Raw genomic sequence first — 27,286 nt, forward strand, 5'->3', positions numbered from 1 at the left:
TCTAATTAAACAAAGGAAAAAATATTTCCTATAGCAATGGTTTTATCATACAGGCAATAAATTCTGTAATACCTGATGACTATTTTTTGAATTTCAATTAGATATACATTTATATTTTATTAAAGCTATAATTGTATGTTTAAATTTGCTTTCATATTTTTTCTAATTCACTCCTAATATATTTTAGCATCCAAAATTTACTGCATATCTATTTGTGTTGAATTTTGAGAAGACAATGAACAGAACATCGTCTAGAATGTCCCATGGAAATTAATTTAGTATTATTAGTACAGATATAACTATATCAGTTACCTTTTAATTTTAACACATTCAGTCTAATTTTCTTGTTTGTAGCTATTTGTCCAAAAATATTAAGTTGGGTTATCAATACTACATAACAGACGATTTCTTTTTTTGTAAATCAGCAACATTCAGCTCTGATTTATGATGGTGTAGGGGATTAGGGGATTGAATCTGGGACTTTGGAGCCTCAGTAGAGATTATCATTACATATGCCTTATGCTGTCTACCCATGATACTCTTCTTTTAATGAAGAAGACATTTAAGAAATATGCTGAGCATCATGATTGGTTTTAATGTGGCTATGTAAGTGTAGCATTTAATGTGGCTATGTAAGTGGCATTTAATGTGGCTATGTAAGTGTAGCATTTAATGTGGCTATGTAAGTGTAGCATTTAATGTGGCTATGTAAGTGTAGCATTTTAAAACTTTAAATAGTACTCTCCATGAGCTTTCAGAATTCACAATATATGACCATCACTGTCTGCAGTTTGTCATCTCCCAATTGGAAGTCCTGTACTAATGGCACTCCCTCTTCACCCCTGTACCCCATAATCTGCTGAATATCTTTCTGTTCCTTTGCCTGCTATGTTAATTTTTCTATCTTTCTTTCTTTCTTTCTTTTTTTTTTTTGTGGAACCACTCATGAAACTATCCCATAGCAGGTGGGGATCAGGGTCTTGAACCTGGATGCTTACACATTGTAACATATGTACTCAACCAGATGCACCACCACCCAGTCCCAAGGTCTTGTTTCTAATGCTAGTGCATTCCTATGTGTGAAAAATGTCACTTTATTTAAATATTTAACAATTTTCACATTAATAGACTTTCAGTATCCAGTGGGCTTTTCTATGTATTAGAACTGAAGATGAAGATAGTCCAGGAGGTGGTGCAGTAATATAGCTTTAGACTCTCAAGCAGGAAGTCCCAAATTCAATCCCCAGCAGCACAGACGTGTAGCAGAGTGAAGTCTCATTCTATCTGTATCTCTCCCTATCATTCTACATGAAAAAATACATATTTAGATTTAAAAAATAAAATTAGAGATAAAGAATGGAAATACATATTATTCATATTCCTTACAAGCATATAGGGATGGGTATATGTAGTATATGTAGATTATGAAGAAAATATGAACTTGGGAGTCGGGCGGTAGCATAGTGGGTTAAGCAAATGTGGCATAAAGTACCAGGACTGGTGCAAGGATTTCAGTCTGAGTCCCCGGCTTACCACCTGCAGGGGCGTCACTTTACAGGTGGTGAAGCAGGTTTGCAGGTATCTATCATTCTCTCCCTCTCCGTCTTCCCCTCCTCTCTTCATTTCTCTCTGTCCTATCCAACAAGAACATCAATTATAACTACAACAATAAAACAAGGGCAACAAAAGGGAATAAATAATAAAAATAAATAAAAAAGAAAATATGATCTCTATTTTTAAAATTTTACTTAATGTTTTATCTGCACTGTGAACACATTTATGTGACTGAAGATTACCAAACTCACTGTTTAAGTAACACTGTGCTTATTTTCATATGCTCTATGAGTAGTGGAAGAACTGAAAGGTTTTCTGTATTATCTATAATACTAGGGTTTCTCTCCATTGTGCATTATTTCTTGTGATTAAAGATGACTGAATTGACTGAATATTCCACTGCATCATCTATATTCATAGGCTTGCTCTCCACTGTGAGTTCTTTTAAGTACCTGATGAGTAGAGGAATCACCAAAGGCTTTACTACATTGTTTCCATTCCAAGATGTTCTCTCCACTGTGAATTCTATCATGTGTCAGAAGATGACAGGATTGTCTGAATGTTTTACTAGACTGTTTACATTCATAGGGCTTCTCTCCACTGTGCGTTCTTTCATGTGTCCTAAGATTACTGGAACAACTGAATGTTTTCCTACACTGTTTACTTTCATAGGGTTTCTCTCCACTGTGAATTCTTTCATGCCTCCAAAGACTATTGGAAGAACTCAATGTTTTCCTACACTGTTTACATTCATAGGGCTTCTCTCCACTGTGCTTTCTTTCATGTTTCCGAAGAGAACAGGAAGCACTGAATGTTTTCCTACATTGTTGACATTCATAGGGTTTCTCTCCACTGTGAGTTCTTTCATGTGTCCGAAGATGACTGGATTGACTGAATGTTTTACAACACTGTTTACATTCATAGGGCTTCTCACCCCTGTGCGTTCTTTCATGATTCCGAAGAGCACTGTTATTACTGAATGTTTTCCTACATTGTTTACATTCATAGGGTTTCTCTCCACTGTGCGTTCTTTCATGTCTCAAAAGACTATTGGATTGACTGAATGTTTTACCACATTGTTTACATTCATAGGGCTTCTCTCCACTGTGAGTTCTTTCATGTGTTTGAAGATGACTGGACTGACTGAATGTTTTCCTACATTGTTTACATTCATAGGGTTTCTCTCCACTGTGAGTTCTTTCATGTATCCGAAGATAACTGCATCGACTGAATGTTTTACAACATTGTTTACATTCATAGGGCTTCTCTCCACTGTGCGTTCTTTCATGTGTCTGAAGTTTACTGGAACAACTGAATGTTTTCCTACACTGTTTACATTCATGTCTGTGAAGATCACCGGTTTGACTGAATGTTTTACTACAATGTTTACGTTGATAAGGTTTCTTTCCAATGGGAATTCTTCTCTGTCTTTTAAGCTGACTGGAATAAGTCAATTCTTTGTTGTATACTTCACATTCTTGAGGATTCCCACCATTTTGACTTTGTTCTTTGGCCTCAGAGATTTCTACTGTATTACTGGAAAAAAGTGAAAATTTACTTAATGATATTGTAATGAAAAAAAGGAAACTTTATTAAGGAAATGCAGGTCATTATTATACATAAATGACCAAAATTCATAGACATTATCAATACATTTGACTAAAAATGTTTGTACAGAATAATATACTGACAGCAATATTGTATCTATTTATTTATTTTTTAATATTCTATTTCTTTATTTATTCCCTTTTGTTCTCCTTGTTGGTTTTATTGTTGGAGTTATTTTTGTTGTAGTTGCACAAGACAGAGATAAATGGAGAGAGGAGAGGAAGACAGAGAGGAGAGGGAGAGAAAGATAGACACTTGTAGACCTGCTTCAACACCTGTGAAGTGACTCCCTACTGGTGGGGAGCCGGGGGCTCAAACCAGGATACTCACACCAATCCTTTCACTTTTCGCTATGTGAGCTTAACCCGCTGCACTACCACAAGACTTCCCCCCACCTTATTTCTAAAAGTTTCCATTTCTTTCTTAACTGTGTCAGAGAATTTGTCATCAGTGGAAAGAAATGATAATCCAGAACACCATTTTCTTACATGTATGCCAGTGATTTAAATGAGAACCTCAGGCTTATACATCACATCCATCATTATTTGAGTCAATTACCAACTATTGCAGAAGCTATTCATGTCATAATTTTTTTATGAAATACTTTAAGAATTATCTATTTATATCAGTCATTATATATCTCTTTTCTTTAAAAAGATTGTATTATAGGGAGTTGGGCAGTAGTGCAGTGGGTTAAGCATACATGGCGCAAAGTGCAAAGACCAGTGTAAGGATCTGGGTTTGAGCCCCTGGCTGCCCACCTGCAGGGGAGTTGTTTCACAGATGGTGAAGCAGGTCTGCAGGTGTCTATCTTTCTACCCCCTCTGTCTTCCCCCCCTCTATCTGTCCTATGCAACAACTACGACATCAATAACAACAACAAGGGCAACAAAAGGGAATAATTAAATATAAAAAAATGACTTATAAAAAAAGATTGTATTATAGCACGAGCCAAGAAATAGCTCAAATACTAAAGAGCACAAACTTAGGAACACATAAGGGTCCACTCATCTAGGGAAATCATGAAGATAAAAAAATCACAGAGAAGTTCATAGTAGCTTTCTGGATAGGACAGTATAATTATGACTGAAATTCAAACCTTTTACTTGCTTGGTAGTTATACTGCTCTTTGATGGAATGATTCTCTTGTAACTGTTCTAAAAATACAAAAGATATTAGAGAGGATAAAAATATATTGAATTTTTGATCCATCATGAGTCACAATCACAATCATGCCCCTTTCACTTAACAATGTCTCGGCATACACTGAACAATGGAAAAATATGTCTTTTCACTGTGAAATGAATGAATATCATAATTACCTATCGACAGAATGTTTCTAAAATTTTCACACATCACATCTCTGTAGAGTTTCTTCTCTGAAGAATTTAATAGTGTCCACTCCTCTTGAGTGAATATCACTGTTACATCTTCATAGGTCACTGAGCACTAAAACATACAGTGTATTTATTTATATGAGAAAACACTTCATACTGACAGCAGATTAGACATCCAAGATCTACTTTATGAAGTCAATGATTGTCTCATCACCAAACATACAAAATACCTCACTCTCATGGTCTAGAATGTGATACACTGATTGGTAAAATTGAATAAATAAAAGGAGATAAAGGAGAGCACCATTAGTCAGGGAATTCTTGGAATTCCCCATAGACATGATGGGCCAAGACCTCAAATATATCTCCATTATTACTGGTCATTACTATGAAGTTTGGGAACTATTCCCTGCCTTAATCCAGTTTTCTAGTTCATTTCTCAACTCTGATGCCATCTTCCCAAATAATATTTTCAGTCCATCTTCATGTTACTATCAAGCTCAAGCAAAAATTACTGAAATCATGGGCCCATAGGAAAATACTTATTAAAGAAGATTACACAGCTTCATTATACTTAACAATTCCTATTCTAATCTGCTCTAATCTTACTGTCTTTCAGTCACCAGGTTGCAGATGCTATGATTCCATCTTGAATACTCTGGATAGATGACTTCATCAATGTGCCCTAGAACTACAACTCTCGTGAAACCTACATTTGTAAGGAAAGAAACAGGTTGGGGGTACAGATCAAAACTCCCAATGTCCCCATACCTATGGACATCTAATCTTTCACAAAGGTGCCCAGACGTTTAAATGGGAAAGCAGTCTCTTCAACAAATGGTGTTGGAAAAATGAGGTGAAACATGCAGAAGAATGAAACCAAACCACTATATTTCACCAAATACAAAAGTAAATTCCAAGTGGATAAAAGATATGGATGTTAGACTAGAAACTATCAAATACTTAGAGGGAAATATTGACATAACTCTTTTCTGCATAAATTTTAAAGACATCTTCAATGAAACGAATCCAATTACAAAGAGAGTAAGACAAGCATAAACCTATGGGACTACATCAATTTAAAAAGCTTCTGCACAGCTAAAGAAACTACTACCCCAACCAAGAGACCCCTCACAGAATGGGTGAAGATCTTTACATGTCATACATCAGACAAAAGGCTAATAACCAGAATATATAAAGAACTTGCAAATCTCAATAACAAAACAACAAATAACCCCATCCAAAAAATGGGGCGAAGACATGGACAGAATATTCACCACAGAAGAGATCCAAAAGGCCGAGAAACCCATGAAAAAATGCTCCAAGTCTCTTGTCAGAGAAATGCAAATAAAGATAACAATGAGATACAACATTACTCCTGTGAGAATGTCATACATCAGAAAAGGTAACAGCAGCTAATGCTGGAGAGGTTGTGAGGTCAGAGGAACCTTCCTGCAGCTGGTGGGAATGTCAATTGGTTGAATCTCTGTGGAGAACAGTCTGGAGGGCTCTCAGAAGACTAGAAATGGACCTACCGTAAGACCCTGAAATTCCTCTCTTGAGGATATATCCTAAGGAACCCAACACACCCATCCAAAAAGATCTATGTACACATATGTTCTTGGCAGCACAATTTGTAACAGCCAAAACCTGGAAGCAACCCAGGTGTCCAACAACAGATGAGTGGCTGAGCAGGATGTGGTATATATATATATATAATGGAATACTACTCAGCTGTACAAAATGGTGACTTCACCGTTTTCAGCCGATCTTGGATGGACCTTGAAAAATTCATGTTAAGTGAAATAAGTCAGAAACAGAAGGATGCGTATGGGATGATCTCACTCTCAAGCAGAAGTTGAAAAACAAGATCAGAAAAGAAAACAGAGGTCCTATTGGGGGTTGTATTGTTATATGGAAAACTGTGAAAGGTTATGCATGTACAGACTATTGTATTTATTGTGGAATGTAAAACATTAATTCCCCTATAAAGAAATTAAAACAGAAAAAAGAAAAGAAAGGTACTAAAAATTGAAAAAAAAATTGCCAATGTCCATTTCCAACAGAGAAACAATAGCAAAAATCAGAACTCCCACCTTCTGCACCACATACACAGTTTTTGTCCACACTCCCAGAATGGGAGAACTATGATTAGTTGGCTAATCATATTTAGGGAAATATGATTAGTTGGCTCAGGAAGCCAATTTTATCAGGACAATGAGAGGTAAGAGCAAAAAAGCAATGCCACTCAGAAGTAGTTAGTTATTGGTTTAGGTGATACTTAGAAAGGAAGAGAAGGGCAGTAGTAAAAATTATATTTTTGGAAATAACATTGAACCCATACCTGGTAGAATCACTGCAGTTACCTGCCAATGGAGGAAGTGAGGACACAAAACTCTGGTGGTGAGAACACTGTGGACTTATATGTCCTGGATACTTTAAACTTTTAATACCAATATTAAATGATCAATAAAAATTAATTAATTAATTAAATGTGAGGGCCAAAGAGAGAATTCACCAGTTTGAGAGTGTGCCTTGACATGGATAAGACCCAGATTCCAGACCTGGAAGCATATCACAAAATAGCAAGAGGGGAGCTCCAGAGCTGTGCTATCTCTGAATAAACAAGTAGCCCAGAAAAAGTAGAATTATATTCGTGCAAGGCAGTACCTTGGGAAAAGAAAAATGTTGATAAAAGAAATGAAGGAATAGAATGGAACAAGTCTTCCTAACAAGTTTTGCATATAACTTTCAATTTTTAAACCCATGAATACCACACTGCATTAATTTCTTGGGTCAGGGTAGTCAATTATGTGAACAATCTGACACAGCAGAACAGACACCTTTCTCGATAGAAATATTAGAATAATGGCCTTAATTTAAGCTGTGAAAAGAAAGCATTCCCCAGGGCACCAAAGTAAAAACCCTGTGGTGAGGGGTAGACATGCAGCTTCCTGGGCCAGTGGGGGGTGGGAGTGGGTGGGAGGGATGGGTCACAGTCTTTTGGTGGTGGGAATGGTGTTTCTGTACACTCCTAGCAAAATGTGGACATATAAATCACTAATTAATATGAGAGGGGGAAAATCAATTGTATGTCTCAAAGTTTTTCAAAACACAAACTGAATCTTTTTAATATATAGGCTGTGTATCTGATATGCGGACTTTCTCAAAAGCCTAGACCAAGTAGATCAGAAGCATCCAATAGCACAGCTATATACAAGATACTGGGTACTGTACAGCAAACCCTAACAAAAGGACTTTTCAAAGTTAACCCAATTACCAAATAATGTGATGATAACATTAACTATCGATTATCCTTTTGAACCCTAAGACAGCAGGAACCTCACATCTCCACTATAGAGCCCCTACTTCCCCCAGTCCTGGACCCCTTGGATAGGGCCCACTTTCCCGTATGCCTCTTCCAATCCATATCAAATAATATTCAATCTGCCGATCACAACCTAACCAACGCAACGATTGCCACCTTGACATGCTTCACTTCAGACTGTGTCCAGAGACTTCACGTGTGGAATGACAACCCTTCAGCTTCATTACTTGGGTGAGACCTTTCCTTTCATAGTATACTCTAATTTCATCTCAGGTGGTTCACTCTAACAAAGTCCCAAAACCTAGATATACACCAGTTTCTGTGAGAGAGAGCATATGTTCACACGTCTCCATAAATATAAAATATATACCTGAAAGCAGGTATATTTTTTATAGCAGGTATATATTTATATCCATAAATGCAAAACATATACCTGAAAGCAGAAGTACACTAGAGTTTGCAGTGAGTACCTCCCTAACACTTCCTCTCCACTATTCCAAGCTTTGGGTCCATGATTGCTCAACAATTTGTTTGGCTTCCTATGTTAACTCTCTTTTCAGTCACCAGGTTCCAGATGCCATCAGGATGCTGGCCAGGCTTCCCTGGATTGAAGACCCCACCAATGTGTTCCCCAGAGACACACCCTACTAGGGAAAGAGAGAGGCAGACTGGGAGTATGGACCGAACAGTCAACGCCCATGTTCAGCGGGGAAGCAATTACAGAAGCCAGACCTTCTACCTTCTGCAACCCACAATGACCCTGGGTCCATGCTCCCAGAGCGATAGAGAATGGGAAAGCTATCAGGGGAGGGGGTGGGATATGGAGAATGGGTGGTGGGAATTCTGTGGAGAATTCCCTACCCTATAGTTGTGTTAATTAATCCTTTCTTAAATTAAAAAAAAAAAAGCATTTCCCATTGTTGCATGCCATAATTAAATAATAATTTTTCTCCTACCATCAGAGTTATTGCAAGGAATTGGTGCCAGCACTACAGTCTATGGCTCTAGGCAGAGATTTTTTTTTTCTGTTGTCCTGTGTGTCTGTTTGTAACTAAATACAACTGATAAAATTGAGAGTTAATGGGGCAGATAGAGAGGTAGAGAGAAAGGCAGACTCCTGAAGACCTACCTGGCTTCTTGTTAAGTACCACCTCCCCAATGCAGGTGGAGAGCAGAACTTGGAACTGGCTTGAATGTGGGTTCTTTCCCACGGTAACTTACATGGCTAACTTGATGGGTGTACCCATCAAGATAAGTATTTTCATAGCATACAGAGTGCTTGGGTAGAAATGAATAAAAGGCTTTGGGTATAAGTAGATATGTTCTGATAACTTCATTTCTCTTAGTAGAATAATTTTATTTAGTTCCTACACAGCATGAGGGAAAGAAAAGGGAAAGAAACTAGAGGTCCACTAATGAAGTTTCCCTCTTCACGTCTCTGTGTGGTGTGAGGGATTGAAACTCAGTAGCTGGGCATGAAACTCAAAAAAATCTTTAATAGGATCTTCATGATGACACACACAGTAGAAAGCACACATTCCAGGTTCAATGGGGGAACAGTACTGCAGTGTTTCATCTTTACTTTCCCTCCCTTCTCTCTCTCTCTCTCTCTTTTTTTAATATTTATTTATTTATTTTCCCTTTTGTTGCCCTTGCTGTTTTTCATTGTTGTTGTTTTTGATGTCGTCATGTTGGATAGGACAGGAGGGGAAGACAGAGAGGGGAGAGAATGACAGACACCTGCAGACCTGCTTCACCACCTGGGAAGCGACTCCCCTGCAGGTGGGGAGCCGGGGGCTCGAACCGGGATCCTTATGCCGGTCCTTGGCTTTGAGCTACCTGCGCTTAACCCATTGTGCTACCGCCCAACTCCCCCTCCTCTCTTTTTGTCATATCTACCTAATATCTATATCTATATATCATGGCAGCAAAGACTGGTGACAAAATAAGTTTTTTTAAAAAATATTTTATTTATTTATTTCCTTTTGTTGCCCTTGTTGTTTTATTGTTGTAGTTATTATTGTTGTTGTCTTGTTGGATAGGACAGAGAGAAATGGAGAGAGGAGGGGAAGACAGACAGGAGGAGAGAAAGATAGACACCTGCAGACCTGCTTCACCGCCTGTGAAGCGACTCCCCTGCAGGTGGGGAGCCAGGGTTCGAACCGGGATCCTTATGCTGGTCCTTGTGCTTTGTGCCACCTGCGCTTAACCCGCTGTGCTACAGCCCGACTCCCACAAAATAAGTTTTTGAGAGAAATATTCAGGCAAATCAGAAGCAGTGAAATGAACATAATATAAAATGCATTTGTAAATTAAAATACAACTTTCTCAGGAGGAAAAAAGAATCAGATGTAGCATATGTCATTTACCTGAGAAAGTGTCATTTCCCCTCTTTCTCTCAATTTCTCTTCAGGTCAGAAAATTAAAAGAAGCAGTATCTTCAGACTGTGATTTAACTCCACAAGCCAGGTCTCTTGGTTTGACAGCAAGCACTACACCTACAGGAAATGTAAAACTGGGAATTGGTAAACAAAGTCAGGACACCTAGGGATTACTGGAAAACAGTTTTTATATCTGGCACATCAGTTCCAGAATTAGTTAATACCAAAAGCTCCAGGTTCCTGATGTGCTGTGTGATTTCCCTTTTGGGAGTCAGGTAGTAGTGCAACGGGTTAAGCACACATGGCGAGAAGCTCAAGGACCTCATAAATATCCAACTTTGAGCCTCTGGCTCCACACTTGCATGGGAGTCAGTTCACAGGAGGTGAAGATGGTCTGCAGTTGTCTATCTTTCTCTCCACTTCTCTGTCTTCCCCTCCTCTCTCCAATTCTGTCTGTCCTATCCAACAATTAGGACATCAAGAACAACAATAATAACCAGAACAATAAAACAACAAGAGCAACAAGAGGGAATAAATAAGTAAATAAATATTAAAAAAAAAAAAGAAATGTGGACTTGAGACTTCTGAGAGGTGTGACCTTGAAGTAACAGACACACAGACTGTCCCTGAAAACAGCAAAGATTGACAGCTATTTAACTAAACAGACTTCATCCACCTACAGTTGATATATTCACAGAATATTGTAACCTTAGCTACCAAGCTAGAAATACTACTACAATTCCATTCTAACCTACTTGTGTAGACGACTTCAACAAAATAATCCAGAACCTCACCTCTCCAGAGTCCTATCCTGCTAACAAAAGATAGAAACAGACTGGAGGTATGGATCGACCTGCTGATGTCCATGACAAGTAGAGAAGCAATTACAGAAACCAAGGATCCTTCCTCTTACACCCATGAAAAGAACTTTGGTTCATGCTCCCACGGCAAGAAAAAGATAGTGGAATATGCTCTAGACACTCTGGACAAGAAATGCCTATCACCAGGAATTTTTGTTTTCTGTGCTGTCACTGAAAGTGAAGCAGATCTGGAAAGCACCAGAGAAAGTCAGGCACTGTTGCACTAATCTGAGAGAGAGGAAAACAACAACAACAAAAAAGTACAATATTCATAAGTAGTAATAGGTGTAAACACAGTGACTTCTGAAAGAAGTGAAGGCAGGTCCATTGAAAAAAAAGGACATACATACATACACACACACACAAAATCAACCCTAATCTGTGACATAGTAAGAACTACTGTACTTTCCTCAAAAGAGGACAGGGCCACAGAACAGTGAGGGGAACAGTGTGGAATTATTCCACTATTAGGTTAAAAAGTCAGGAGTCAGGCGGTAGTTCAACAGTTTAAGCATAGGTGGCACAAATTGCAATGACCAGTGTTCGAAAACCCGGCTCCCCACCTGTAGAGGAGTCCCTTCATAAGCAGTCAAGCAGGTCTGCAGGTGTCTTTCTCTCAATCTCTGTCTTCCCCTCCTCTCTCCACTTCTCTCTGTCATATCCAACAAAAACAGCAGCAATGGCAACAATAAGAGCTACACAAGAACAACAAAAAATGGGAAAAATGGCCTCCAGGAGCAGTGGATTGGTAGTGCAGGCACCTAGCCCAAGGATAACACTGGTGGAAAAAAAAAGTTTTAAGTCATTATTAAATCACTAACAAAAAATAGAAAGAAAAAAAAGACCTATGGGATCAGAATTGTCCCTGAAATCCTGAATTAATATCGGCACATAATAAAACAATTGCCATTATTATTTGTTTATAAATTTATTTTGATTTAAACAGCCTGTATTCTCTGAAGCCTTCTGAACCATCTCAAGGATGTGAGGATTCTGATTCCCTAGGAGTCCTTGCCTGATGAGCAGCTCTGTCTTCCCCTCACTGACTCCCTGTGCCATGGATTGGCCTGCAAAAGGCAGAGTCTGAGTCAGGGATCCTCATATGTGTCCCTGCCCTGCATGTTCTGGAATAGCCACTTGTGACTCTGCACTGCCAGCTCCCCAGGTTTTCATTTTGTTGTACTTCTACAGAAATTTCCTTCCAGAATACCATGCTCTGAGAACTTTCTGTACCATCTCTCTGCTCTGTCACACCAACCAGCTTTTTCAGGGGTTGTCACTGATTCCTGCCACCTGATGCCAGGGCTCACAGCCTCTGGTACACCTCCCTTCCCATGTGCTTTGGATACACCAGGGACCAGTGCACCTACCCTTTACAGCTTTTCCTTCAATTTCCGCAGAGACAAACAGGGTGGGGAAGATGGAAGTAGAAAGTATAATATGAGAAGAGACTGGGAATCCCTGGGCCCCTCTCTCTTTGGGTCTGTGGAGAGTCATACCAATCTTACTTCTACCTTTTCTGCTATAACTGCATGTTGCTCTGGATCTGGCCTCCAGGAACTCCTGGGCCTTCTGATTCTCCTCAAACACATTCCTGAGAAGAACATCAGTGGTAGCAGTCCCTTATGGCCATCCCAGTCTCTCCCCTTCACTCCATGTTCTGGCATAACCACTGCTTCCTAACTAAGGAGGGACAGTGCCTCTCTGGCAGTCCTGCAGACTAGGAACCCAAGCTGTGAGCACAGAACATGACCCAGGTCCTCAGCTTTGACAGTACCAGCTTCTCTACTGTAGAGAGGGACTCACAGATGGGAGGGAACACTGACTCTCATGGTGTGACCTTAGAATAGTCTCAGGTATTGAAGTCTCCCACTATTATTGTATTACTATTGATGTATTTTTGAAATTCTTTCAGTAGGTGTTTAATGTATTTAGATGGTCCCTCGTTGGGTGCATAGATGTTAATAATTGTTAAGTCTTCTTGGCTGATTGATCCTCTAATCATTATGTAATGTCCTTGCCTATCTTTTATTACTTTATTTAATTTAAAATCTATCGTGTCTGAGATGAGAATGGCTGTTCCTGCCCTTTTTTGTGGACCGTTAGCCTGTATGATAGTTTTCCATCCTTTCACTTTAAGTCTGTGTTTATCTTGTTGTGACAGATGGGATTCTTGCAAGCAGCATATGGTTGGGTTATGTTTTCTGATCCATCCCCCCACCCTGTGCCTTTTGATGGGTGAGTTTAAGCCATTGACATTTATTGATATTATGGATTTAATGTATTGTAGTGCCATTGTTCTAAAAAACGATTTGTTTACTCTGATATATTACAAGTATTATAGTGATGTTCTTGTTTATAAGAGGTCTTTTAGTACCTCTTTCAGGGCCGGCTTGGTGATAGTTGCCTCCTTTAACTGTTGTTTGTCTAAGAAGGTTTTGATCCCTCCATCTAGCTTGAATGAAAGTCTAGCAGGATATATTATCCTTGGTTGAAACCCTTTTTCATTCAGGGCTCGATAGATATCTTGCCACTCCCTTCTGGCTTTTAGAGTTTGAGTGGGGAAATCTGCAGAAAGTCTTATGGGTTTTCCCCTGTATGTGACTTTTTGTTTCTCTCTTGCAGCCTTTAGGATCCTTTCTTTATCCTTACTTCTTCTCATTGTGACTATGATGTGTCTTGGTGTTTTCAGGTCTGGGTTGATTCTGTTTGGTACTCTCTGGGCCTCTTGCACCTTGATATCCTTTCTGTTATTCAGGTCTGGGAAATTTTCTTGTATTATTTCCTCTAGAATGTTTGCTTCCCCTTCCTCTCTTTCTTCCTCTGGCAGGCCAATTATACGAATGTTACTTCTTTTGAGATCATCCCATATGTCTCTGTTGTTGTTTTCAGTGTCTCTCAATCTCTTTTTAAGCTCTTTCACCTCTTTCTTAGTTTTCTCTAACTCATCCTCTGTCTGACTAATTCTGTTTTCTGCTTCTGTTAGTCTGCTTTCCCTTGCCTCAGCTTCTTTCTTCATTACAGCTATTTCAGCTTTCAGTTCTCTAATTGTCTCAAGATAATCAGTATTTTCCTTGGGTGTCTCAACTGTTGTTTCCCTAATACTGCCATTCCTTTCCTCCAATGTTGTTTTCATTTCTGTGATTAATAAGTTTATAGGCTATGTATTTGATATGCGGACTCTCTCAAAAGCCTAGACCAAGTAGATTAGAAGCTTCCAATAGCACAGCTATATACAAGATACTGGGTACTGTCCAGCAAACCATAACAAAGGGTCTTTTCAAAGTTAACCCAATTAACAAATAATGTGATGATAATATTAACTATTGAGTGTCTTTTTGAACCCTAAGACAGCAGGAACCTCACATCTTCACTATAGAGCCCCTACTTCCCCCAGTCCTGGAACCCTTGGATAGGGCCCACTTTCCCGTATGCATCTCCCAATCCAAACCAAATAACATTGCATCTGCCGATCACAACCTAACCAAAGCAACGATTGCTACCTCAACATGCTTCACCTCAGAATGTATCCAGAGACTTCACGTGTGGAATGACAACCCTTCAGCTTCATTACTCGGGTGAGACCTTTCCTTTAATAGTACACTCTAATTTCATCTCAGGTAGTTCACTTTCTAACAAAGTCCCATAACCTAGATATACACCAGTTTCTGTGAGAGAGAGCTTATGTGCACACGTATCCATAAACTACTGCAAAATATATACCTGAAAGCAGGACTACACTAGAGTTTGCAGTGAGTACCTCCCTAACACTTCCTCTCCACTATTCCAAGCTTGGGATCCATGATTGCTCAACAAATTGTTTGGCTTCTTATGTTAACTCTGTTTTCAATCACCAGGTTCCAGATGCCACCAGGATGCTGGCTAGGCTTCCCTGGATTGAAGACCCCACCAATGTGTCCTGGAGCTCAGCTTCCCCAGAGTCACACCCTACTAGGGAAAGAGAGAGGCAGACTGGGGGTATGGACCGACCAGTCAACGCCCATGTTCAGCGGGGAAGCAATTACAGAAGCCAGACCTTCTACCTTCTGCATCCCTCAACGACCCTGGGTCCATGCTCCCAGAGGGATAGAGAATGGGAAAGCTATCAGGGGAGGGGGTGGGTTATGGGGATTGGGTGTTGGGAATTGTGTGGAGTTGTACCCCTCCTACCTTATGCTTTTGTTCACTAATCCTTTCTTAAATAAAAAATTAAAAAAAAAAAAAAAAAAAAAGAATAGTCTCAGGAAGAGTGAAAGTATCTGGACCAGGCAAGAAATATTATACACACTAAGGATGTGACAGAACTATGGGACCTGCTCTTCTCGGGTGAGGAGGCTTCATAGGAATCATGCCATACTTTTTACCAGCTTTCTACAGACATTGGAAAAGTTTTGCAAAAATTCAAGCATGTAGGGAGTCCGGCTATAGCCCAGCAGGTTAAGCACACGTAGTGCTAAGCACAAGAACCAGCCTAAGGATCCCGGTTTGAGCCCTTGGCACCCCACCTGCAAGGGAGTCGCTTCACAGGCGGTGAAGCAGTTCTGCAGGTGTCTACCTTTTTCTCCCTCTCTCTGTCTTCCCTCTCTCTCTCCATTTCTCTCTGTCCTATCCAATAATGATGACAATAATAACCATAACAATAAAAGAGGCAACAAAAGGGAATGAATAAAATTTAAAAATTCAAGCATATTCCAAAGTAAAGGTAGCTCTACAGGAATGTGTCTGCGCTTATTCCCTAGCTTTAATAATTGTCAACTCATAGCTGACCTTAAATGTTTTTTACTCACCCTCCACAAGCTGTTTCTGTCTTTTTCTTTTTTCCTTTTTTTCACAGCTCAGCTCTGCCTTTAAGTAGTTTTGTAAATTGAACCAAGGAGCGCAGAGCCTTAGGCATCTTAGGCATAAAGGTCATGTGCACAGTCATTGTGCTGTTTCACCAGCCCAGAATGAACTCTTTCATCCATTTTCTCATGCCTATCAATCAGAGGACTAGGATGGCTAGTATTTTCTCCATAACTATGTGGGAAGACAGGCCAACAGTAGAACACTTATGTAGGTGAATCCCCATCACCACAGTGCCAGAGCCCATCCCCTCCACTGGAAGTTTCCCTGTTCTTTATCACTCTGGGAGTATGGACCAAATATCTCTATGGGGTGCAGAAAGTGACAGGTCTGACTTATAGCTTCTCCAGTAGACATGGGCATTGATAAGTTGATCCATACCCTCAACCTGTTTCTAACTTTCACTGTTGGGGTAGAGCTCTGGGGGTTGGGGGGTTACAGGACACATTGGTGAGAAGGGGAAGACAGAGAGGGGGAGGGAAGGACACCTGCAGACCTTCTTCATGCCTGTGAAGCGACTCCCAAAACGGGATCCTTGCACTGGTCCTTGCGCTTTGTGCCACGTGCGCTTAACCCGCTGCTTTACCCCCGACTCCCACCAGATAAGCTTCTTAGCTCCCTGCTAGATGGGCTCTTGATCCCAAACGGGGCTTCTCACCTTTTCCTTGGCTACAATAAAATTTCCCTTAGCCAGAACTTCACACTCTACTTGCCTCACTTCAGGTGTTTCATTCTTTTAACATTTTGGTGCTAAAACCTGAGAGGAGCTATAGAGGTGGCGCAGCGGTAAAGCATTGGACTCTCAAGCATGAGTTCCCCGAGTTCAATCCCTGGCAGCACATGTATCAGAGAGATGTTTGGTTCTTTCTCTCTTTCCTATCTTTCTCATTAGTTAATAAATAAAATCTTGGAGTCAGGTGGTAGCGCAGTAGTTAAGCATAGGTGGCAAAATGCACAGGGACCGGCATGAGGATCCCGGACTCCCCACCTGCAGGGGAGTCGCTTCACAAGCAGTGAAACAAGTCTGCAGGTGTCTGTCTTTCTCTTCATCTCTCTGTCTTCCCCTCCTCTCTCCATTTCACTCTGTCCTATCCAACAAAGAGACAAGAATAATAACTAAAATAAATAAATAAACAACAAAACCTTTAAAAAAAAACCTAAGAGGAGCTATAGATATAGTCTTGACAAAAAAGAATAGTGACAATGTGGGAGTGGGGTGGTAGCCAAGCGGGTTAAGTGCATGCTCGTGATGCAAAGCGCAAGGACCGGCATAAGGATTCCAGTTCGAGGCCACCTGCTCCCCACCTGCAGGGGAGTCGCTTCACAGGCAGTGAAGCAGGTCTGTAGGTGTCTTTCTCACCCCTTCTTGTCTTCCCCTCCTCTCTCCATTTCTCTCTGTCCTATCCAAAAAAAGAAAAAGAAAAAAGAAAGAAATAGTGAAATAAACATTTGCTATTTGAAATACAATTCACTCAGAAAGAAAAAGGAACAGTATACGATCAAAACAGGTCACTTACTCAAGAAACTGCCATCTTTTCTTCTTTCTCTGCTCCCCTTTCAGGCCGGAAGATGGACAGATACCACACAACAGTAGCTTGAGACTCTGCTTTAAGTCTGGCAGCACAGCCTTCTCACTCGATAACACTGCACCTACAGGGAAGACATTCTGACTCATAAAAGGTCCAATGTCTTAGACCATGAGCCCATGTCTACGCTCAACCGGACCTGCCAATATACGCGGATATCTTCGCCCACCCTGCCCAACGCTTGACGTCTCGTCACCCAATCTGGTCCCCTACGCCTACACTGAACTTCTCTGTTCCAGACTCTTGGAAACAGAGCTGGCAGTCAGCTGAGGTCAAGAACAAACACCTCATCACAGACCCCTGCAAGCGTCAACCCGGCTTTGACCTAGCACGTTATGATTGGGCCCTCCTCAATCGCCATCGAACAGGCCATGGCCGGTGCGCCGCTATGTTCCATCGCTGGGGAGCCAGAGACGACCCGAACTGCCCCTGCGGCTCCAGACAGACTATGACCCACATAGTCAACGACTGCCACCTCTCCAGATTCAAAGGAGGTCTCGAAACTTGACATCAGGCTCAACCTGACGCTGTTGACTGGCTACGGAAGATGGGCAAATGCTAGAAGAAGAATGAGCCCACATAGTGAGTTTCTTATTTTCTTTTTTTTTTAATTTTTTTTTTAATATTTATTTTATTTATTCCCTTTTGTTGCCCTTGTTGTTTTATTGTTGTAGTTATTATTGTTGTTGTCGTTGTTGGATAGGACAGAGAGAAATGGAGAGAGGAGGGGAAGACAGAGAGGAGGAGAGGAAGATAGACACCTGCAGACCTGCTTCACCGTCTGTGAAGTGACTCCCCTGCAGGTGGGGAGCCGGGGTTCGAACCGGGATCCTTATGCCGGTCCTTGTGCTTTGCGCCACCTGCGCTTAACCCGCTGCGCTACAGCCCGACTCCCTTGAGTTTCTTATTTTCAGGGGCCCTTCCTACCCTCAAATTCTTCTGCAACTGGGAATTTGAGCTGGTGACCCAGAAGGTGGCACAGTGTAAATAGCATTGGTCTTTCAAGCCTGAGGTCCTGTGCCAGTGATTCACTCTCTTCTATCTTCTCTCATAAATACAATAATAAGAAGAACATAAGAGGGAGTCCAGCAGTAGTGCAGCAGGTTAAGTGCAGGTGACGCAAAGCGTGAGACCAGCATAAGGATCCAGGTTCCAGTCCCTGGATCCCCACCTGCACGGGAGTTGCTTTACAGTGAAGCAGGTCTGCAAGTGTCTGTCTTTCTCTCCCCCTCTCTGTCTTTCCTTCCTTCTGCATTTCTCTCTGTCGTATCTAACAATGACGACAATAAGAATAACTACAACAATAAAACATCAAGGCAACAAAAAGGAATAAATATTTTAAAAGGGGGGGCTGGGTGGTGGTACATCTGATTGAGGGCACGTTACAAAGCACAAGAACCCAAGTTCGAGTCCCCGGTCCCCACCTATAGAGGGAAAGCTTCACAAGTGGTGATGGCAGTTCTGCAGGTGTCTCTCTCTCTTCGTCAATTATTCAACCCTTCCTTCTCGATTTCTGGCTGTCTCTATCCAATAAATAAATAAAGATAATAGAAAAATTAAAAAAGAAGAACATAAGAAACAAACAGAAGTTATCGGCACTGACCTGCCCCATCCAGACTCATGGAGAGAAAGAGAGAGAGACACACAGAATGACTGTTAGTTTGAAGCCAACTCTAGTCAAATACCGGAGTGGCCTTAACATTGCCTAGAGCACTGAATCAAAACAGTAATAGTCACATTGAAATTAAACAGGAGACAGGCTTTCTATCTCAATGCTTTTCAGCCAGATTCTAACATGACACCAATGTGACTTTCCTGGGCAGACAACCTCACCAATGTGTCCTGGAACCCCACCTCTCCAGAGCCCTGCCCCACTAAGGAGAGAGAGAGACAGGATGGGAGTATGAATCCACCTGCCAACACCCATGTCCAGCAGAGAAGCAATTACCAAAGCTAGACCTTCCACTTTCTGCTCCCCATAATGTCCCTGGGTCCATACTCCCAGAGGGGGTAAAGGATAGGGAAGTTTCCAATGGATGGAGAGGATTGGATACAGAACTCTGGTTGTGGAATTGTACCCTTTATGCTATGGGCTTGTTGATCATTATTAAGTAAACAAATTAACAAATTCAGAGTCCCAGCTGTCAATAGCTGATGGGCAGTATCCCACACTGTCATATTTCTGCACACCACATTGGAGCCACTATAAATCAGTGAACAATTGTCATCCATCTTTTCATGTTCTTCAGTTTAAGATGTGGAACTGCTTTTGTTTCCCCAACAAGTATATTAGAAAACAGTCCAATTCTGGGACATTTCTCCTGCTGGATTTGTTGCTAAGGATAGAATAAAGGGAATAAAAACAAAATGCAATAGCACTAGAGTTGCTTAACATACTCCAGGAACTTAAAACCTATCACTAAAGAAAATAAAATTGGGGAGGTGGTGCAGTGGATAAAGCATTGGATTCTCAACCATGAGGTCCTGAGTTCTCTCCATGGCAGCACATGTAAAAGAGGGCTGTCTGGTTCTTTATCCTGTCTTTCTCATGGATAAATAAATTCTGAAAAAAAAATAGAAAGAAAGAAAAAAGAAAGAAAAGAAAATTGGAATGGTCTGGGAGGAGGTACAGTGGATAGTGTTGGACTATCAAGCATGAGTTCAGTCTCCAGAAGCAAATGTACCAGAGTGATGTCTGGTTCTTTTTCTCTCCCCTCCTATCCCTCTTATTAATAAATAAATCAAATATTTTTTTCAAAAAAGAAAGATGGGAAAGAATTTCTTAGTATAGGTTCCAGGCAGTGGCACAACTGGTCAACTGCACACTCTATAGTGTACAAGGCTCTGGGTTCAAACCCTTGACCCCCACCAGTAGGGGGAAAACTTCACAAGGGGTAAAGCAGGGCTGCAGGTTATCTCTCTATCTCTTTCTTTCTCTTTCTCTTTTCTTTTATCTCTTTCTATCTCTTTTCTTTTCTATCTCTTTTTTATCTCTCTATCTCTTTCTTTCTCTTTTCTATCTCTTTCTCTTTCCCCCTTAATTTCTCTGTCTCTATCCAATAATAAGTAAATAAATAAAAATTTAAAAATGCCAGTAAACCACTAAAACATTCAGATAACATTTTTGAAGGAAAAAAAGAATTTCTTAGTATATATTTGCAGTAGCATATACAGAAATTAATGTCAACTGCTTGTACCAGTCTCCTTTAAGCCACCTGTAAATCCTAATCCTAACCCCCCTTTCCTCCTGGTGTTTGTAAAAGCGCTGGCAGATTAAAATCTAGTGTGTGTAAAAGCCTTGGCAGTCATCTCAGTCCTTCTATGCATAATTGTGAATTTTTTTTATGGTCAATTTTTCTTTTTGTATAAAAGGAATGCCAGAAATAAAAACTCTGTCTTCCAGTAATCTCAAGGTGTTGTGACTTTGTTGAACAATTCCCAGTTTTACCCATTTTATTGAAAGCTTTGCCCCAAAGGAAGGAGAGCAATTAGTGCTCTACTGGGCTCCGCAGGAGGCTGAATTTTCTGCCTTAACTATTTGCCCCGGGGTCAGCAAGTAGTTCCTTGCTCCTTCAGCCTGGGTTAAGAACATGAGTTTAGATCACAAGACTCTCAGTCAAGTATGGGAGCAATTAGGGTGCCGCTTAGGGAAATACTCCACTGGAAGGTCATTATCAACCACTCCCCCTGAACCCTGTAGGTAGCCTGCAAGAAAGGCCAGCTATACAAAGCTGCCTGCATCCTGCCCTGGCATTCATTTCTCTTTTCAGCTGAATGCTAATGCTACTGAGAGCAAGAGCTCCCCATATTGAGAGTTCCTCCATCTTAGGGACTATGTTCCTATGTTCCATCTCTGGGGAGCCAGAGATGACCCGAACTGCCCCTGCGGCTACAGACAGACTATGACCCACATAGTCAACGACTGCCAGCTCTCCAGATTCAAAGGAGGTCTCGAAACTTGACATCAGGCTCAACCTGACGCTGTTGACTGGCTACGGAAGAAGGGCAAACGCTAGAAGAAGAAGGGACTTGTTTCATTTCAAGTAAAAGTTAGGAAAGAAGCTAACCTCTCTCCCAGGAACACCCGAGGTCAACTGGCTTTTTAAATACCTAGCCCGCAAGAGTGATGATGATGCAAATTATTGTTAACGAGACAGTTTAAATTTGAATATTCCCATTCATTCTGCTTCTGTTTACCTGCTTTGCTGAGATAAAGACTGGTGCCATAGACAGAGATTAGTATGTACTGTTTAGGTAAAGATTAGGGTAGAATGGGAGTCCAGCGGTAGGTAGTGCAGCCAGTTAAGCACAGGTGGCACGAAACACAAGGGTCTACCAGTTTGGAGGCCCAGGCTCCCCACCTGCAGGAAGTCGCTTCACAAGCTGTAGGTCAGTAGGTGTCTTTCTATGCCCCTCTCTGTCTTCACCTCCTCCATTTCTCTCTGTCCTATCCAACAATGACATCAATAACTACAACAGAATAAAAAATACGAGCAACAAAAGGGAAAATGAATAAACAAATATTAAAAAAAAGATTAGGGCTCCTAGCTAGGGATCTGTCCCAGCTCGTGAACCTACAGTGCTGTGTTCCCCTGTATGTGTGTCTTGTGTGTTAGTCTGAATAAAACATCTTCACCAGCTATCTGTCAGTCTCAGTCTGTAATCGGGCTCGGTCAGCAGGGACATAACACTATAAAATGCAGTTGAGGTTGGAGGGTAGATCATACATTATGCTATCATGCAAAAAGACTCTAATGCCTGAGGCCCCAATTCCTCTAGAAATAAAAAAATGATGTTGGGGTAGCAGAACCGGTTAAGTGCACATGACACAAAGTCCAAGAACCTGCGTAAGGATCCCAGTTCGAGCCCCCGGCTCCCCAACTACAGGGGTGGGGGTCACTTCACAGGCGGTGAAGGAGGTCTGCAGGTGTCTTTGTCTCCCCCTTTCTGTCTTCCCCTCCTCTCTCCATTTCTATCTGTCCTAACAACAATAGTAATGGCAACCAAAACAGTAACGACAACAAGGGAAACAAAATGGGAAAAATGGCCTCCAGGAACAGTGGATTTATACAGCAGGCACTGAGCCCCAGTAATAACCCAGGAGGAAAAAAAAGAAAAAAGAATGTCCACACCTGAAGGCAATGGCTAAAGTTAATCCCCTTTTGGAATTCCACTTCACCATGCCCTGAACCCACTGCAAAGGTTAGAAGGCCAGGTAATTGAAGACACCCACTACTGCGCTTGGCCAAGAAGGGTCCAGCCCAGGTGCAATGTGGAGATGGTGGCGACAGGGGAGGGAAAGGCCTGGCCACGTGGCTGCTTCCCACAGCCTTCTAGCAGGTCTGAAGCACAACTCTCCCAATCTGGGCCCCAAATAACCCACACTCACCATGGGCTGTCCAGACTCTGGGCTCATTGAAGATCCTTCTCCAAACTCCAAACCACAGGAAGGTGAGAGCTACACCAAGAAATAAAGTGATGATCTCAGGAGCAGAAATACTAGTGGGACTTCCTCCTTTCACCATCAGCAGCCCAGATTGGACAGAAAGCTGAACATTTCAATATTGTGAAACATAATTGGATGAAGAGTCCAGCAGCGGCAGTTCAGCGGGTTAAGCTCAAGGAAGGGCATAAGGATCCCAGTTGGAGCCGCCCTCCCCCCACCTGCAGGGGAGTCGCTTCACAAGCAGTGAAGCAGGTCTGCAGGTGTCTGTCTTTCTTTCACACTCTGTCTTCCCCTTCTCTGTCCATTTCTTTCTGTCCTATCCAACAACAACATCAATAACAACAACAATAATAACCACAAAAAACCCACAATGGCAACAAAAGGGAATAAATAAATATTAAAATATAATAAAAAATTTAAAAACTTATATTAAGAAAAAACATAGTGGTCAGGGAGGTGGCATAGTGGCTAAGGCACTGCACTCTCAAGCATGATGTCCTGAGTTCAATGCCCAGCAGCACATCTACCAGAGTGATGTCTGGTTCTTTCTCTCTCTCTCCTCCTATCTTTCTCATTAATAAATAAATAAAATCTTATAAAAAAAGATAATTGGATGAAACGCTTGCTACACAGACCTCCCTTCCTGATTGGATAATAGTCAGATTCACCAAAAACAGAAACATGCCTCCAAATCAACAGCCAATCAAAACCACAATTTTGAATGGCTTTTAGATAGAATCTATTTATTCAACAAAGATTCAAGTGCTGCTAGTTAAGCACCACACAATGCTCTTGGATTATTTTTTAAATTTTTTATTTAATTTTTGTTCCAGGGCTATTGCCTGGGCTCAGTGCCTGCACTACAAAGCCTCTGCTCCTGGAGGCGATTTTCCCCCTTTTTTGCCCCTGTTGTTTATCACTGTTATTGTGGATAAGACAGAGAGAAATCAAGAGAGGGGAAGAGAGAGAGAGAGAGAAAGACAGACACCTGCAGACCTACTTCACCGATTGTGAAGCGACCTCCCCACAACAGGCGGAGAGGGGGTTGTTAAACCCGGATCATTGCGCTGGTCCTTGAACTTTGTGCCATGTGTGCTTAACCCGCTGTGCTACCGCCCAGGCCCTGCTATGGGGAGCTTAAGCTCTGGCCCCAAGCAAGGATCCTAAGCAGTGCTGGAGGAGCTGCCCATAGCAGTTTAGAAGGGTCTTAGTTTGCCCCAAGGCCCAGAGAAACCGTCATTGATCATTCCAGTTTCCAAAGATTTTGATCTTTCAGGATTCTTCCAGTTCTCAAATAACTGTTTTTGCTATGATTTCAGTGTAACTGTTTGCTCAAGCTTCTTTTTTAAAATTGCCTTTATATTTATTTTTTGGATAGAGAGAGACAGCCAGAGATCAAGAGGGAAGGTTAAGATGGAAGGAGGGGGGCAGGGGTAGATAACACAATGGCTATGCAAAGAGACTCTGATGCCTGAGGCTCCAGAGTCCCAGGTTCAATCCCCTGCATCACAATAAGCCAGAGTTTTGTAGTGCACTCTGTGTTTATCTGTGTTTATCTCTCTCTGCATCTCTCTCAGAATAAAATCCTTAAAAAAATAAATAAAAGAGAGAGAGAGACCTGCCACACTACTTTCCCTCTAAGTGAGGACAGGGACTTGAACCCTGGTCCTTATGCACTGTAACATGTGCGCTCAACCAGGTGCACCACCAACTGGCCCCCTACTCACCCTTCTTTATATAAATTACTTCATTCTTTTCAAACAATAAACTTGATTTTTTAAAAATTTGGCACAACTATGTGATCCCATTGGGACAACTGTTATAGTACACATTAAGTTGTATGTGAGGCAATGATAAAATTTCCCGTGTGTGTAATATTCTAGCTGGTCTTTTTGTCTAAGTAATGAAAATAGGCTTTTTAAACTCAAGTTTTGAATTCTAGAAATAGTTAAGTTAGTGGTCCAGGAGGTGGTGCAGTGGGTACAGTATTGGACTCTCAAGCGTGAGGTCCCAAGGCCAATCCCTGGCAGTACGCTGATGTCTGTCTCTTTCTCTCTCCTCCTATCTTTCTCACTAATAAATAAATAAAATCTTTAGTAAAGAAAGAAAGAAATATAGTTAAATGTGTCCGGGTACAAAACAACAGGTGCCTGAACTAACTCACAGAAAAGGACACAAGCACATACAAATAAGGATGGATTCTGAAATGCTAAACTCCAAGTTAGTGGGACATTATCAAGGTAGAGCATGTTAAGGTTTACATAGAATCTCTGTTTCTGCACAAGAGAAGGAAATGGCAGGGACTTAAGTACATACCTGAGGTGGACTTTTCCACTCTATTTTTTGATGTAGCTGGGTAGTGGTCTTATTTTAAGATGGTCTTTATTATTTTTTTTAATATGTGTACTTTAATGAGAAGGATAAGAGAAAAGAAGCAAAGAACCAGATACCACTTTGGTATATGTGCTGCTAGGGATTAGTACTCAGGGCCTCATTCTTGAGAGTCCAATGCTTTATCCACTGCACTGCCTCCTGGACCACAAGCAGGGTTTTTCTTTGTGTTTTTTTTTAAGGCAGTGGTAATCATCTTATCTTATGTGAGTTTTAAATGGTTGACAAGAAGTTTACTTTCGTAGAGATTTTTTTTTAAGGGAAGGATAATTTTAGGAATAAACATACATCTGTGGTTCTGGAGGTGTCGAAGTGGATAAAGCATTGGACTCTCAAGCATGAGGTCCTCAATTTAATCCCTGTCAGCACATGTACAGAGTGACGTCTGGTTCTTTCTCTCTCCTATCATTTCTCATGAATAAATAAATAAAATCTTTAAAAAAGATAAAGAAGGAAATATACATCTATAACACATCAAAATCCTTGTTGAAGTGAGTAAATATCACGAAATTGCAGTCTTTTTTTTTGCCTCCAGGATTATTGCTGGTGCTCAGTTGCTGCACCACGAATACACTGCTTCTGGAGGCTATTTTTTCCCTTTTTGTTGCTTATCCTCGTTGTTGTTATTCCTGTCATTGTTGTTGTATAAGACAGAGAGAAATCAAAAGAGGAAGGGAAGACAAAGAGAGGGAGAGAAATACACCTGCAGACCTGCTCCATCGCTTGTGATGCCACCCCCTTGCAGGTAGGGAAGGGGGGTTTGAATCAGAATCCTCACTCATGCCTTGTGTTTTTCGCCATGTGTGCTTAATCTGCTTTGTTTGCTACCACCTGGCCCCTTAAATTGCACAATCTTAAAACATTGACATGATTGTGGAAGAATGTAGCAGAAGTGTGTAGTCTAATTGGAGGGGATATTTCCACTTAGGAATTCTAGGCTCTTTTAACTGAGTCACACTGCATAGGATTATAGGACTTACCAGGGCACTAAAACTTTGGCCACCATTGCACATTTTGTGAGGCACGTTGAATTCCCACTTGGACATGTTCATCCCATTTGTACTGCAGTGATTTTTTTTCCTTCTAACCATTGTTTCCTGACTGTACAGACTTATTTTTTTGTAGGCAGTAAGACCATAATTTCCATCTGTCGAATCTTGTAACCTACTGCTGATTAGATATTGATATATATTTATTTATTCCCTTTTGATGCCCTTGTTGTTTTATTACTGTAGTTATTATTGTTGTAATTATTGATGTCATCGTTGTTGGATAGGACAGAGAGAAATGGAAAGAGGAGGGGAAGACAGAGAGGGGGAGAGAAAGACAACTGCAGACCTACTTCACTGCCTGTGAAGCAACTCCCCTGTAGGTGTAGAGCCAAAGGCTCAAATTGGGATCCTTATGCTGTTCCTTGTACTTTGTGCCACGTGCGCTTAACCCCTGTGCTACCACCCAATTCCCAGATATTGATATATATTTTTAAATTTATTTTTTATTTAAGAAAGGATAAATTAACAAAACCATAGGGTATGAGGGGTACAACTCCACACAATTCCCACCACCCAATCTCCATATCCCATCCCCTCCCCTGATAGCTATGCCACCAAGCTAGAGAACCTGGAAGAAATGGACAATTTCCTAGATACCTACCAACTTCCAAAATTAAGTAAAGAGGAAGTGGATAACATGAACAGGCCCGTCACAGCTAATGAAGTTGAAACAGTTATCAAAAATCTCCCCAAAAATAAAAGTCCTGGACCAGAATGTTTTACAAATGAATTCTACAAAAGCTTCAAAGAAGAACTAATACCTCTACTTTTAAAAGTCTTCCAGAAGATTGAAGACATTGGAATGTCTCTCCCTGCAAGCTTCTATGAAGCCAACATCACCCTGATACCAAAAGCAGACAGGGACACAACTAAAAAAGAAAACTACAGACCAGTATCTCTG

General features: G+C 41.0%; 2 protein-coding genes across 3 annotated transcripts in view; both read right to left on the reverse strand.

Annotated features, from left to right (window-relative positions):
- The window catches only part of LOC103127055 (zinc finger protein 709-like), a 1,044,365-nt gene that overhangs the window by 753,767 nt on the left and 263,312 nt on the right, over positions 1–27,286 (reverse strand). The window lies entirely within an intron of this gene.
- On the reverse strand, positions 174–26,379 carry LOC103128090 (zinc finger protein 883-like). The gene is made up of 6 exons (XM_060182440.1): positions 26,314–26,379; positions 22,886–23,045; positions 17,428–17,560; positions 12,568–12,662; positions 4,262–4,319; positions 174–3,141 (listed from the first exon to the last, which is right to left on the reverse strand). Exons 1-6 carry the CDS (start codon positions 26,377–26,379, stop codon positions 1,959–1,961), a joined length of 1,695 nt encoding a protein of 564 aa, XP_060038423.1. The 3' UTR covers positions 174–1,958.

Source organism: Erinaceus europaeus, chromosome 23 (assembly GCF_950295315.1).
Source record: "Erinaceus europaeus chromosome 23, mEriEur2.1, whole genome shotgun sequence".
In the NCBI taxonomy this organism is placed as follows: domain Eukaryota; kingdom Metazoa; phylum Chordata; class Mammalia; order Eulipotyphla; family Erinaceidae; genus Erinaceus; species Erinaceus europaeus.